The sequence below is a fragment of the Zootoca vivipara genome, chromosome 17 (assembly GCF_963506605.1).
Source record: "Zootoca vivipara chromosome 17, rZooViv1.1, whole genome shotgun sequence".
Lineage (NCBI taxonomy): Eukaryota > Metazoa > Chordata > Lepidosauria > Squamata > Lacertidae > Zootoca > Zootoca vivipara.
The window spans coordinates 41,199,395-41,214,198 of NC_083292.1; the positions used below are offsets into that span (position 1 = coordinate 41,199,395).

Sequence of the window (14,804 nt, forward strand, 5' to 3'; positions counted from 1 at the left end):
GCCGCTGCCAATACTGCCACCACTTCCACCCCCAGCATTTTGACTCGCGCCTATGTCCTGGATCCAAACTGGAAAGTATCCCTAGAGGTCACAGTAACTGAAGGAGCTATAGTCAGAAAGACTCAACGAGAGGGGAGTCCAATAGGGATGGGAGCTTCTAAATGAGAAATGTTGAAGGCCCAAAGGCAGACAATTTCAACAAGAAAAGAAAGTGTGAGGCATCTAAGGAAACAGCTGTGACTGCATAAGGAGCTTACAGATGAACTGAGAGTCAGGAAGGACATGTGTAAAAAATGGAAGAAAGGGGAAATCGCAAAGGAGGAAAATACAACAGTTGTAGGAGGAAGATCAGGCTGGTTAAAGCTCAGAATAAGCAAGAGAGGTTAAAAGTAATTTTTAAAAAGGTTTATTAGGCTATGTTCAAAGCAAGAGGAAGAACATGCAAATGGTAGGTCCTCAGCATGGGGGAACATGGAGAAATGCTATTAGGTGACAGAGAGAAGGCAGAACTACGCCACACCTACTTTGCCTCTGTCTTCACCCAAAGGGAAAGCAGTGTCCAACCTGAAGATAACAAAATAAATGATGTAAGGAGGGAGGTATAGCCCAAGATAGGAAAAGAGGAGGTAAGGGAACAGCTAGCTATTTTAAATAAATTCAGATCTCCAGGCCTGATGAGCTGTGTCCAAAGTTACTAAAGGAGCTGGCGGGTGTAATTTCAGAGCCTTTGTCTAAGATCTTTGAGAATTCTTGGAGAATAGGTGAGGTCTCTGCAGACTGAAGGTAGGCAAATGTTGATCCTATCTTCAAAAAGAGAGGAAAGGAAGACCCAAGTAACTTCTGACCGGTGAGCTTGACACCGAAACCAGGAAGGGTCCTAGAACAGATAATTCAACAGACAGTCTGTGAGCATTTAAAAAGGATACTGTGATTACCAAGGCCCAGCATGGGTTTCCCAAAAATAAGTATGTCTTATTAATCTCATTTCTTTCTTTTTTGGATGGAGTTACATGCTTGGTGGATCAGGGGAATGCTGTGGACATGGTGTATCTTGATTTCAGTAAGACTTTTGAGAAGTCCTGCACAATTTTTTTGTGAGGAAGCTGGTAAACTGTGGGTTGAATGAGGGAACTGTTAGATAGATTTGTAGCTGGTTGACTGACTGAACCCAAAGAGGACTCATTAATGGTTGCTCCTCATTCGGGGGGGAAGTGACAACTGGGGGGCCGCAGGGTTCTGTCCAGGGCCTGTTGTTGTTCAACATCTTTATAAATGACTTGGATGAAGGAATTGAGGGGATGCTCATCCAATTTGCAGATGACACCAAACTGGGAGGGATGGTTAATGTCACAGAACACAGACTATTGTTCTTACCCACTCAATCCAGAACCTGTCTTTGCATGTAGGGTCAGTCCCTAATTCATGAATGGCTTGAGACCCATCAGCTACCCTCACCTGGTTTAGCTGGCCAGTCAAAGCCATTCCCAGGGTATGGCTGCTGTCGCATACTCAGCTTCTTGGAGCCACAGACAGGAGCTGAGTGGAGGGTGGAGAACAAAGATAGAACAACTACACCAGAAGGAGCATGATATGTCCCCCCACCAGAGGTACTACCTCTCCCCTACCACCCCATATTTCTGATGATGATGATAATAATAATAATAATAATAATAATAATAATAATAATAATAATACCCTGCACATCTGACTAGGCTGACTCTGGGTCGCTTCCAACACATAAAAATCATAATAAAACATAAAACATTGAAAAGTTGCCCTCTAAAGGGCTGCCTTCAGGTGTCTTCTAAAGTTTATACAGGGACACTAAGAGACCATAGCTGCCAAGTTATCCCTTTTTTAAAGGGATTTTCCATTATGCTGAATAGGCTTCCTCGCGAGAAAAGGGAAAACTTGGCAGCTATGCTAAGAGACATTAAGTGAATTTTATTTCAACCACTCAATATACATGAACTAAATATGCATAAGTACATAAAAGGTGTCATTTCCAGAAAACGACTGCAGCTGACTGGATTTATGCAAGGCACCCTACTCTGAAGAGGCTGGGCAAAGGCTGGCCTGAACTGCTGCTCTTATCAAAGGTACAGACCAAAGGTGGCATGCATTCAACTAAATCCTGAATTCTTTAACCTAAGCTAGCATGCTCATTAATTTCAATGGATCAACTCTGAGTAGGACTAATACTGAATACTACCCCAACCCTCTTCTGAATTGACATATAACCTTGCCCATTCCATCACACATGGTGGAAAGTGCAAATGTTTTTCCTTTTCCATGGGAGAGGGAGTACAACTTTTCTCTTTTCCCCTCTCTCCTGTGATTCACTATAACTTTGAGTAGGATCAAATAAGACTTTTGCTATGAATCATAGAATCATAGAGTTGGAAGAGACCACAAGGGCCACCCAGTCCTTATGGGAGGAACGGGGACATGATTTCTTTAACAATTATGAGTGAGTCATAAACAACAGCTGCCATAAGTTGTATCTCCTGTAATTATCTAATTAATCATAATCACAGCTATATTTCCCCAACCCAGGAGAGTTCAAGTGGGCACATTCAAAATGTAAACTAAGGCCATAGAAATGCAAGACTCTTTCAGCCGGTTACTGATTCTTCAGTTCTGCATTCTTCAACTCAGTTGCTTGAGTCCTAATTCAAGGCAGGGACTCTTGCATTACAAAGAGACGAACTTCTCCTTTGCAGTTAAGAGTTCTCCTGCAAGATGGTAGTGTTTGTGATCTTACTATTAATACCGCTGCCTCTAACTAAATGCAAGATTCCTTTTGTTCAGTGCTCCACCAGTGAGCCTCTTCCCATTCTTCACAAATATTATCAGTCAGGAGACCTCATGATTGCTGGCATAATGTCTCAGGTTTTAGTATTGGTCAACAAGATAACATTCAAAGAACGTCCCTCTGCTAAACTCTTTGATGACCAGATGTAAGGAATTGTGTTTATTTAACAATATAATTCTTCCATATTAAATGTACGGTATTCCTATTTTGCTGTTGGTGCAATCGGCTTTCCTTATAAGTAATTATTGTGCCTGTGCATTTGATGTGCTTTTTTCTGGGGCGAGGAAGTGGAGAGCTGAGAGCTCGAGCCCATTTCTGCTAGGAGCGTCAACCATAGTCTTAAATTAATGTTTATGAAGCAAGTCCAGTTTACCACTTATTTCCAACTTTAATAGTAGCAATGGCAGATGTGTTTAATTTCTCTTGTGCTTCAGAAAATTATTTGTCCAACTGGGTATAATTTGGAAGCAATTTGTAGAACAAGTTCTGTCATATTTCAGAATGATTGCTGCAGTGGTTCTCCTGCCTGAGCGTGGATACAATAGGAATTGTGGGGACTGAAAACAGATTATGCGCTCTCAGGAAAGACTAAAGTGGGGGAAATCTCAGCCTGCCAGAAATGGCCTTGGTTATCCCAAAGGTTGTGGTGGGGGTGGGCAGATCACTCCACTGATTTCCAAAGGGGAAGGAGAGTGATGTAAATAGTAACATAGATTCCTGGGGAAAGGGATGTGAATTATATATTACCCTTCCAATGAGGACCCGTTACCAAGGGAAAGAGAGCTGGGCTTTTCTTCCCCTCATAGCTGCCAAGTTTTCCCTTTTCTCGTGAGGAAGCCTATTCAGCATAAGGGAAAATCCCTTTAAAAAAGGGATAACTTGGCAGCTATGCTTCCCCTCCACCCAGTTTTTGGGGATATTGCCTCTTTTCCTTGGGAGAGTGACCTCTCCATCTATTAACTGGCACAGGGACAGGCAGAGTGGGAAAGGGATTGTGTGATCCAAGGAATGAAGGGTGTGGGGGAAATGTCACCCTTGCAGCAAGGACATTGTAATGGTGTGTTTCTGCCCCCGACCCCAAAAAATGGGATACAACTGCTTCTCCATGAGAAAGAGAGATCTTTTCATAATGTTCATATGGTAAGGGGGGGGTTGAAAAGCAACAAATATTCACTTTAAGAAATAAAACAAGCATAGTTTTAAAAACAATAATGAACTGTGGTTAATACCAGATCTGGCCGTCAAAATGAAAGATCACACCCCCTCAATCTCAGGCTGTTTCCGTTTCTCAGCCTTGTTTTATTTTATTTTATTTTTCAAATAAAACAGCAACAAAAAAGTTGTTGCTTTAAGTTTCCAGGCACCTGAGTTCACCGAGGAACTATCAGATCCAATTCAAGATGCCTTGTATATTGCATGCAAATTCAAGCATGTGAATACCTCACCCAAATCACCTGTCCTGATTTATCAGCATTTGTAGTGGTAGCAGTAATCCAGTTTAGATGGTTCAAACAGAGAAGCTCATGCCTGCAAGCCATAGGGATCAAGTGAGGAACGCATGGAATTTCAAAACCCCAGCTTGGCATCTTATTGGGGGGGGGCGGTGTTCATTTCCTCTGCATGGGTGTGCTATATCTATTGTAGATCACCCTGCATTTGGAGTGATAGGTGGTGTGAAGTAGAATGGAAGCCAAAATGGTCAAAGGCCTGGAAACGATGCCTTATGAGGAATGGCTTAGGGAGCTGGGTATGTTTTGTCTGGAGAAGAGAAGGTTAAGGGGTGATATGATAGCCATGTTCAAATAGATAAAAGGATGTCATATAGAGGGAGGGTGAAATGTTGTTTTCTGCTGCTCCAGAGAAGCGCACACGGAGCAATGGATTCAAACTACAAGGAAGAAGATTCCACCTCAACATTAGGAAGAACTTCCTGACAGTAAGAGCTGTTCGGCAGTGGAATTTGCTACCAAGGAGTGTGGTGGAGTCTCCTTCTTTGGAGGTCTTTAAGCAGAGGCTTGACAGGCATATGTCAAGAATGCTTTGATGGTGTTTCCTGCTTGGCAGGGGGTTGGACTGGATGGCCCTTGTGGTCTCTTCCAATTCTATTATTCTATTCTGTGCATTTGAAATATTGCATGGGACTTGAGCAAGATAAGAATCCGAAGAAGCTTCTCTGGATTGACAGGATAGAAATATTTCATCACAAATGTAATAAACAAAATGGGATTCAAAGCTAAATGTCTGTTCTCATCTGATGTGTTTTTGTGTAATTAGATAGATAAGTAGATATGTAGACCATGTCCTTTTCTGTAGAAGATGCAAAATGGACCTCTTGTTGCAGGCTCATGACACAACTATACCAGCACGTTGTAGCTTTGGGATTTGCTGTAAAGGAGATAAATGACAACCCACAGATCTTGCCCAATGTCACCCTGGGGTTCCACATCTTGGACAGCCATTTCATTGCAAGCTGGACCTATCATGGCTCCATGGAGCTTCTCTCTGGGTGGGGCAGACTCATCCCTAACTATAAGTGTGGTGTTGAGAACAGTCCAGTAGCCGTCATCGGGGGACCGAATTCTGACATCTGTCTCTACATGGCAATGGTCCTGAGTATCTACAAGATGCCACAGGTAAGAGAACCATTTGAGAAGCCATTTGTGTTTCTCCTGCACTGCAGGTTGAGGGATTCACAAAGATGTGTGTCCATTTCGGAAGCTATTCAAACTTCCACTGGATTCTATCCCTTCAGGCCCCGGGTTGATATTGCAAAGTGTGAATGACTCACAAAGAACAAAATTCATCCCTGTGTGTAATACACCAGAATATGAGAAACAAACATTCTGTTGTGTATTCTGCATGACATGTTGGATTTCTCAGTGCAGGGAAGGCTAATCCCCGACTCCCCAATATTTAAGCATCCCAGCACAGAATCCGTGATTCAGCATCTGATGCAATCCAGTCATCCAAAATCATCATTGCTTGATTGGGCTCAATGGCCTTGACAAATCCATTTTAATCTAACCCCCCCCCCCTCCAAATTCTTCATGGTTCAATCCTATCATGATGTGGAAAGAGCTGTCCTATGGATCCTTCAGCAGAAACTAGTCATATCTGCTCTTTATTCTGTGTTCACATGACTGGTACTGTTTGCTTATATGTTCTGATGGGGACATTCACATGTGAAATTTAAGGGGAAAGTGACCCCTGCTGTGCTTTTCCCTGTATTAAAAATTTAGGGGCAGCAAAGACATTATATTCTATGTGAGACAGAGGAAAAAAATATATGTATAAATTGAAGTATTTCAACCAAGAAATCTAGCCACTCCACATACATTCAACCTTTATGTATGTTTTTTTAAAAGTTTTAAATTTTCTCTGTGTAGATTCATCTGTGTTCCCTCACCATAAGAGGGTATATAAAACACCAAAGTGGATGGAATTTGCAAGCATAATTTTTTTCAATTGTTTTCAGTTCATCTATGGCTCTTCTCCTGTGATGAGTAACCACATCCAAGAGGAGTCCTTTCACCGGATGTTCCCTGATGTGGCTCATCAATATAATGGGATTCTCCAGTTACTGCTGCATTTCAACTGGATGTGGATTGGGGTGGTGACTCTGAGTGATGACAATGGAGAGAGATTTGTACAAAACGTCCTCCCCATGTTTGCCGGAAGTGGTATCTGCTGTGATTATACAGAAACATTTCCCATACTAACCTTTTCGAGTGAGTCTCTGGAAATGGTAGAGGGAGTTGGTAAACTACTCGGTGTTATTATGAGTAGCACCGCCAATGTTGTGGTTGTGATTGGTGAAATTCAATCTATGATGCTATTGAGAGTAATGCCCACCTTGGCAGAAACACTCAATATGCCGGTGGAAATCAGGGCAAAGGTCTGGATTATGAGTGCCCAGATGGATTTTACATCGTTTTCCTTTCAAAGAAATTGGGACATACATTTTCTCCATGGTGCCATTTCGTTTGCAGTCCATTCAGCGAACCTTCTAGGATTCCAAAAATTCCTTCAGGGGAGAAGCCCTGTCACAGAAAGGGAGGATGGCTTCATCAGAACTTTCTGGGAAGAGGCCTTTCTCTGTTCTTTACCCCTTCCTCCTTTTGAAAAGGAAGACAATGAACTCTGCACTGGGACAGAGAAGCTTGAGACTCTTCCTGGGTCTGTCTTTGAAATGAGCATGACGGCCCACAGCTACAGCATCTACAATGCCGTCTTTGCAGTGGCACATGCTTTGCATAACATGCATTTCACCAGATTCAAACGAAGTGTAAGGATGGATGGACTAAGAGGGGATAGGCTGGATCAACAGCCATGGCAGGTAATCTCCCTCTATGGCTAATATAGTTTGCCATCTTTCAGGGTGCAAAAATAGTTCATTGACTGTTTAGAAAGCGCTTTTTCTTCTTACCCTCATGTTTTAGCATATAAATGTGATAGGACTTCTATATCTTTCATTTTCAAACACACGGGCCACTTCTGCAACATTTAATCACTCTTGTTTCACTTTAAGAGCCATGGCTTCCTCCAAGGAATCTTACAAACGGTAGTTTCTTAATGGTCTCCTGTTAGAATCATAGAATCGTAGAGTTGGAAGAGACCACAAGGGCCATCCAGTCCAACCCCCTGCCGAGCAGGAAACACCATCAAAGCATTCTTGACATATGCCTGTCAAGCCTCTGCTTAAAGACCTCCAAAGAAGGAGACTCCACCACACTCCTTGGTAGCAAATTCCACTGCCGAACAGCTCTTACTGTCAGGAAGTTCTTTCTAATGTTTAGGTGGAATCTTCTTTCTTGTAGTTTGAATCCATTACTCCGTGTCCTGTTGTTGTTTAGTCGTTTAGTCATGTCCGACTCTTCGTGACCCCATGAACCATAGCACGCCAGGCACTTCTGTCTTCCACTGCCTCCTGCAGTTTGGTCAAACTCATGTTGGTAGCTTCGAGAACACTATCCAACCATCTCGTCCTCTGTCGTCCCCTTCTCCTTGTGCCCTCCATCTTTCCCAACATCAGGGTCTTTTCCAGGGAGTCTTCTCTTCTCATGAGGTGGCCAAAGTATTGGAGCCTCAGCTTCAGGATCTGTCCTTCCAGTGAGCACTCAGGACTGATTTCCTTCAGAATGGATAGGTTTGATCTTCTAGCAGTACATGGGACTCTCAAGAGTCTCCTCCAGCACCATAATTCAAAATCATCAATTCTTTGGCGATCAGCCTTCTTTATGGTCCAGCTCTCACTTCCATACATCACTACTGGGAAAACCATAGCTTTAACTATACGGACCTTTGTCGGCAGGGTGATGTCTCTGCTTTTTAAGATGCTGTCTAGGTTTGTCATTGCTTTTCTCCCAAGAAGCAGGCGTCTTTTTATCTCCAATGGAGGCAATAACACCAAAAAGAGTAAACATGGATAACAATTGGATAACATACAATATGATGATATTAGAAGAGGAAGGACAAATTAAAATTAAAAAATATGAAGATATAAGGGAACATCTTAACACATGGCTGGACTATTATCAATTGAATGAATTATTTAAAAAAAGATAAACAAATAGGATTTCAGATCGAATGTACAAAATTTGAAAAAGATTTATTGAAAAACAATACAAAACTTATTTCTAAAATGTACAAATTGCTTTTAGATCACGAAGTCATGGATGAAAAGGTCACATCTGCCATGACTAAGTGGGCACAGGACTGTGGCTATCCAATTACATGTTTTGAATGGGAGAATCTTTGGAAAATCAATATGAAATTTACGGCAAGCTGCAATATAAGGGAGAACATGTTAAAGATGAATAACAGATGGTACCTGACACCTTCCAGATTATCAAAGATGTATAAGAATATAGCTAATGTTTGTTGGAGGTGTGGTGGCAACGATGGGAACTTATTTCACATGTGGTGGACTTGTGAAACTATTAAGAAATTTTGGAATAAAATTCATGATGAGATACAAAAAATCCTAGGGAAAAACATTCCAAAAAGACCAGAGATTTTCCTATTAAGTATAACATTTCAAAAAGATATACCATCACAAACAAAAGAAATTTTACTATATGCTTTAGCAGCGGCTCGTTTAGTTATTGCCAAAAACTGGAAAGAAAGAGAGGCCCCAAAAATCATAGACTGGCAGGAAAAATTGCAGGAAATGGCCGAAATGGCACAGCTAACAAATAGTTTGAGAGGGAAAGACAAGGAAGAATTTGTTAAAAGATGGGATAGATACAAGAAGTATGTTAGAAAATATACTGAAGATAAAATTAAAATGATAGCGTTTGAGTGAAAGGGTAAGGGGATAAGTTGATTTATTGAATTTGTGGAAACTTAAAGAAATAGAATGTGAAAACATATTGAAAGTAGAAACAGTACTGATTGTATATACATTCGATAATGGAAGAACAAAAACTAAGCCGTCGGTGGTAACAGGAAGTCCAGAGTGTTTTCTTTCTTTTTTTCTTTTTTTTCTTTTTTTTTCTTTTTTTTTCTTTTTTCTTTTCCCTTTTTTTTCCTCTGGTTTTTTTTTTCCTTTAGACAATTGATTACAAACGTTCTGTGAGGAATAACTGTTATTAAGAGCTTAATTTTTCTATGTTAAGCTCCCAGATACGGGACTTGTTCTATTTTTATTCCTTAATTTTATTCGTTTTATGGAAAATGTATATAATATTGCTGTTGAAGTGAAAAATAAATAAATATTATTCAAAAAAAAAAAGAAGAAGAAGGCATCTTTTAATTTCGTGACTGCTGTCACCATCTGCAGTGATCAAGGATCCCAAGAAAGTAAAATCTCTCCTAACAACTCTCAAATCCTTTAAGCAACTTCCCTTTCCATAATTCTTTGGGGGAAACCATGACTGTTTCAAGAGTTCTTTAAATGTATGGTGTGGTTGAACTGTTAGAGTTGCTGCAAATAGAATCCTTCATCTCGACCTCCTTCTTTGGAGTCAAAACAAAATTAAAAAATCCTTCCAGTAGCACCTTAGAGACCAACTAGGTTTGTCATAGGTATTAGCTTTTGTGTGCATGCACACTTCTTCTTCAGATACATCAGGTACGAAAGCTCATACCTATGACAAACCTAGTTGGTCTCTAAGGTGCTACTGAAAGGATTTTTTATTTTGTTTTGACTGCGTCAGACCAACATGGCTACCTTCCTTGTTTCACTTTAAGAGCCATGGCTTCCTTCAAGGACTCTTACGAACGGTAGTTTCTTAATGGTCTCCTAACAACTCTCAAATCCTTCAAACAACTTCCCTTTCCATAATTCTTTGGGGGAAACCATGACTGTTTCAAGAGTTCTTTAAATGTATGGTGTGGTTGAACTGTTAGAGTTGCTGCAAACAGAATCCTTCATCTTGACCTCCTTCTTTGGAGGTCTTTAAGCGGAGGCTTGACGGCCATCTGTCAGGAAGGCTTTGATGGTGTTTCCTGCTTGGCAGGGGGTTGGACTGGATGGCCCTTGTGGTCTCTTCCAACTCTAGGATTCTATGACCTTGTGCAGAGTTGAAATGTATGTTCTCCACCTCTGCTGCCTTGTGGGATATCTTCAGGAGAATAAAAGGCTAAGAAGTAAGCCCTACACAAATCTAGAGTGGAGTCTAAAAGGCACATGGATGGCATTTTCTACTTCATTCCGGCAACCCCTGAAACAAAGCTGGTTCCGAATGCCCTGCTCTGCTTTCCTTTCGGCCACATCAGCAAGACCAAGAGGGGAGTCTTGTCCTCTGGGCAGCTCAGGACTCTCCAAGCTTGTACCCCAGGAGGTCACTTCAGTGCTGCTAACACAGCAGGTTGACTTCACCCCTGGAGGCACACTCCATTGTCTCTTGAGACAGAGAGATGCCAACAATTAGAGGGTAATAATATCAGCCTGTTATACATCTGTATCTTTTTAATACCCTCATGAATTTCTCCCCTCTTCTCTTCACTAATTTAGCTCCACCACTTTCTGAGAGGCGTCTCATTTAACAATAGTGCCGGGGAAGAGGTTTTATTTAGCCAAAAGGGGGATTTGGTAACTGAACTGGATATCGTCAACTGGATCACATTCCCAAATGACTCCTTTTTCAGAGTTAAGGTTGGAATGATGAGCCCCCAGGCTCCCCCAAGCAAGAGACTCTCCATTCATGATGATGCCATCACATGGCCCACAGGGTTCAACCAGGTAAGGTCCATTTCAGAGTGTCTCCAGATATTTCCTCAATGCTAAAAAAAAAGGGGGGGGTCCACTATTCAAACTCTGAAACAGCTATTCCAAGATACAACTAGATGTGATTTAACTCACCTCCTGAAGAAGACGAGGAACCAACATGCTGCTGAAAACAGCACAGTCAGTGGGAAGCTGATAATGGCAAAATGGGATATAGAAAGAAGTTGGATAGGTGGGCTTATTAAAAACTGAATTTAAAAAAAGAAGAACCTCATCACTGTTCTTCATTGTTACCCCAAACATTGCTGTAGCATAACATAACATTACCTTGTTTGGGCCTCTGAGAGTCTCAGATAATGTTCAAAGGAGCCACAGCTAAAAAATAACATTGTTGGGAAGCGATGAAGCAAATGGCATCACCCAAAGTTTGAAACTCATATTTGTGAGAAGAAAGGAAGACACACAGAACCAGGAAACATTGGCAACTTCTTTATTTATTGAGTATAAAATCAATCAGTAAAAATAAATAAATGAAGAGCAGAAGCAACCTAAGGGCAATGTGTGAGCCAAAGTTCTCAAATGCCCCATAAAAGTGGGTTCTGAGTGTTTGTGGCCTGCTCAGTGTTCAGCAGGGGACATTGAGTTTCAGACAGTGGAAGGGGGCATTTGCTGTGAAGCGAACAACAGAAGAACCAAGGGGCAGCAACTCCTTTGAATGTGAAAGGACATCCTGATCTGATTGGCACTCCAGTCTTCCTGCCAATGTGGGAAGCAGTGGAGTAAATTTGACCCCATCTGAGGAACAGGTATGGCATGTTTAAGTCAAAAATTACCATCTTCTTTCCTTTATGGACAGGCACAACCCCTTTCTCTGTGTAATGAGAATTGCCAATTGGGCTACAGTCGCGCCAAGAAGGAAGGGGAGCTCCCTTGCTGCTATGATTGCATCCCATGCCCAGAAGGCAAAATTTCAGACCAGAAGGGTAGGAGATGTTTTATTTACTTTTGAGGTACACTAGTTATAAGCATTGTCAAGAATGATCCAGTACATGAAATTCAAAATGATTAGAGAAGGATGGTAAGAGAATGGTGTCCAAGATGTACCTGTTTTGGAGCATAGTCCCATATGTTCGTGGAATGCAGAGTTAAGGATTTCAGCATAGCAGGAGATGATGGAAACAGAGAGAACTTAGGTTTGGTGATGAAGTTATCTTCTTCAAATTGTAGTGAAGACCTGCATTGCTCTGGGATCCTAAGTAAACACAGCCCTCTTGTATATAGAATTAATTGGGCCAAATGCCTATATTTTTTTACCAGGACTGATCCAGCAGCCATCATTCAAGCCTTTCTGACCATTTGCCTTGATTTGTTCCGAGCAAAAACGGCTTCACAAGTATAGTATAGTATCTTTCCTTTTTTTTTTTTCAGACATGGATGACTGTTTTGAATGCTCTGAAGATCAGTATCCAAACAGCGACAGAGATGGATGCCTTCCAAAAGATGAAACTTTCTTGTCTTATGGAGAACCCTTGGGGATCAGTCTGGCCACTTTTGCCGTCTGCTTTTCCTTCATCACAGCTGCAGTGCTTGGAATATTCGTGGAACACAAGGCGACTCCCATGGTCAAAGCCAACAACAGGAACCTCAGCTACGCTCTCCTCCTCTCTCTCCTCCTCTCCTTCCTTTGTGCTTTGCTCTTCATTGGCCAACCTAACAAGCTGACATGCATCCTACGGCAAACTGCTTTTGGCATGATATTCTCAGTTGCCATTTCGTGCATCTTGTCCAAAACCGCCATTGTGGTCCTGGCTTTCATGGCTACCAAGCCTGGGTCCAGCATGAGGAAGTGGCTGGGGAAACAACTGGCCAGCTCCATTGTTCTTTCCTGCTCCCTTATTCAAGCCACAATCTGTGGCACATGGCTGGCCACTTCTCCTCCTTTCCCAGACGTTGACATGCACTCGATGACTGAAGAAATAATACTAGAATGTAATGAAGGCTCCACTCTGATGTTTTATTGTGTCCTGGGATTCATGGGTTTGCTGGCCATTGTGAGCTTCACGGTGGCTTTCCTAGCCAGGAAGCTGCCTGACAGTTTCAATGAAGCCAAATTCATCACCTTCAGCATGTTGGTCTTTTGCAGTGTTTGGTTGTCCTTCGTTCCAACCTACTTGAGTACCAAGGGGAAATATATGGTGGCTGTGGAGGTCTTCTCCATCTTGGCCTCCAGTTTTGGGTTACTGGGCTGCATCTTTTCCCCCAAATGCTATGTTATTTTACTGAGGCCTGAGCTGAACAGCAGGGAGCAGTTAATAAGAATAAAGAACTAAGAACGGACAAGAGTGACTTCACTGGTCCAGGCAATTCTTTGTCACTGGAAATTAGAACTATTTCTTTCCAGATTATTGTCAGTTGGATATGGATTAATTGAATAAAGAAGTTCCATGTTTTCTGAAGTTTGGTCCTGGTTCATCATTTCTCAATCAACCATGATTTATCCACACACGTGGTACCTCATTCATTTCCACAACAATCCATGGTCCTGACACCAATGTAATCATGTGAAACTGTGAAACCAGAAGGGGGAGATTTCGTGAGGTTATTAACTGGCATATAATTTCTCAACCCACCACCAATTATCCACACACCCAATATTGCGCATCACAATATAAGATCCCCTTTGCCTGCTGATAATAGTTCTGTTAGATTTAGTTGAGTGGATTGAGAAGAGTGATAAGTGAGTCAAATTTATCCATTGGATACAAACTTTTTGACTGCGCCGTAATATATTAAAATTTATTCAGAAATTTTGCAAATATGCATGGGAAGACATATATTTGACTCATAATAAATACCTTGCCATCCCACTCAGGAGAATCTTGCTGAGATCTGAAGAGAAAGCAACTTGTGTGTGTGTGTGTGTGTGTGTGTGTGTGTGTGTGTGTGTGTGTGTTTTTGTAGCGTCCCAGAAGAACTACAGTTTATGAGTGAGCAATGGACTCCACCTTAATTACTAAATTTACCATAATTGCATCTCTTAATTCCTCTAGTTCCGTGGTTCCCAATGTGGGGCATACAACCCACAGGGGGGCAATTTGATTTTTAAGGGGGGCAATTTGAGAATGAGTTATGAACAATTAATGGTCTTTTAGGCTTCCTCCACGTAAATAGTTCACTTTTTGAATAATAAAAATTATATGTCCCACGGAGGGGGGCCTCAGGGTTTTAGAGATGCTTAGATGGAGCATGGCGGAAAAAAGGGTTGGGAACCACTTGTTGTATAACCACTTCCCTAGTTAGTGGGGAATTCAGGGGTCAGATGTGAAACTAAGAGCCAAGACTAGAGAATGCCATTAATACACCGTCTACTGTGCCATTTGAAAATGGGGCCATAGAGTCTCTGGACTCAGCTATACAGCTGCAAATAAAACGTTTTGTGTTGCAAAGTGCATTGGCGATGGTGGACTATGGCGAATTCAATCTATTTTTGCAAGACTTTATCTACTTAGAAGCAGCTGTTCTACCAGAAAAATTCAATCATTTGAGACAAAAAGATAGCAATCGTGGTTTCTTATTTTTAAAATGCCATAAGAGTGAATGCCTAGGCAAAAATCGATTTAATTGTTGGATTTGGTTATTGTTTCGTACCTGAGTGTAATATACTCAGAGTCGAGCCATCAGTTTTAAGGAGATTATTCAAGTTGTAATAAGAACAGTCAGTCCTCATGTGTGTTTGTTGCTGGGGCCCCACCCAAACCCCAGGCTATATATCCTGTATTCACACCTAGGTCACACCTGATAGGCTGATTCAAACTTCCC

General features: G+C 41.6%; 1 protein-coding gene across 1 annotated transcript; it reads left to right on the forward strand.

The window, feature by feature from the left end:
• Positions 1 to 6,317: 6,317 nt before the first annotated feature.
• Positions 6,318 to 13,315, forward strand: LOC118075594 (vomeronasal type-2 receptor 26-like). Its single transcript, XM_060269571.1, has 4 exons — positions 6,318 to 7,151; positions 10,773 to 11,000; positions 11,842 to 11,968; positions 12,414 to 13,315. Exons 1-4 carry the CDS (start codon positions 6,351 to 6,353, stop codon positions 13,313 to 13,315), a joined length of 2,058 nt encoding a protein of 685 aa, XP_060125554.1. The 5' UTR covers positions 6,318 to 6,350.
• Positions 13,316 to 14,804: the final 1,489 nt, after the last annotated feature.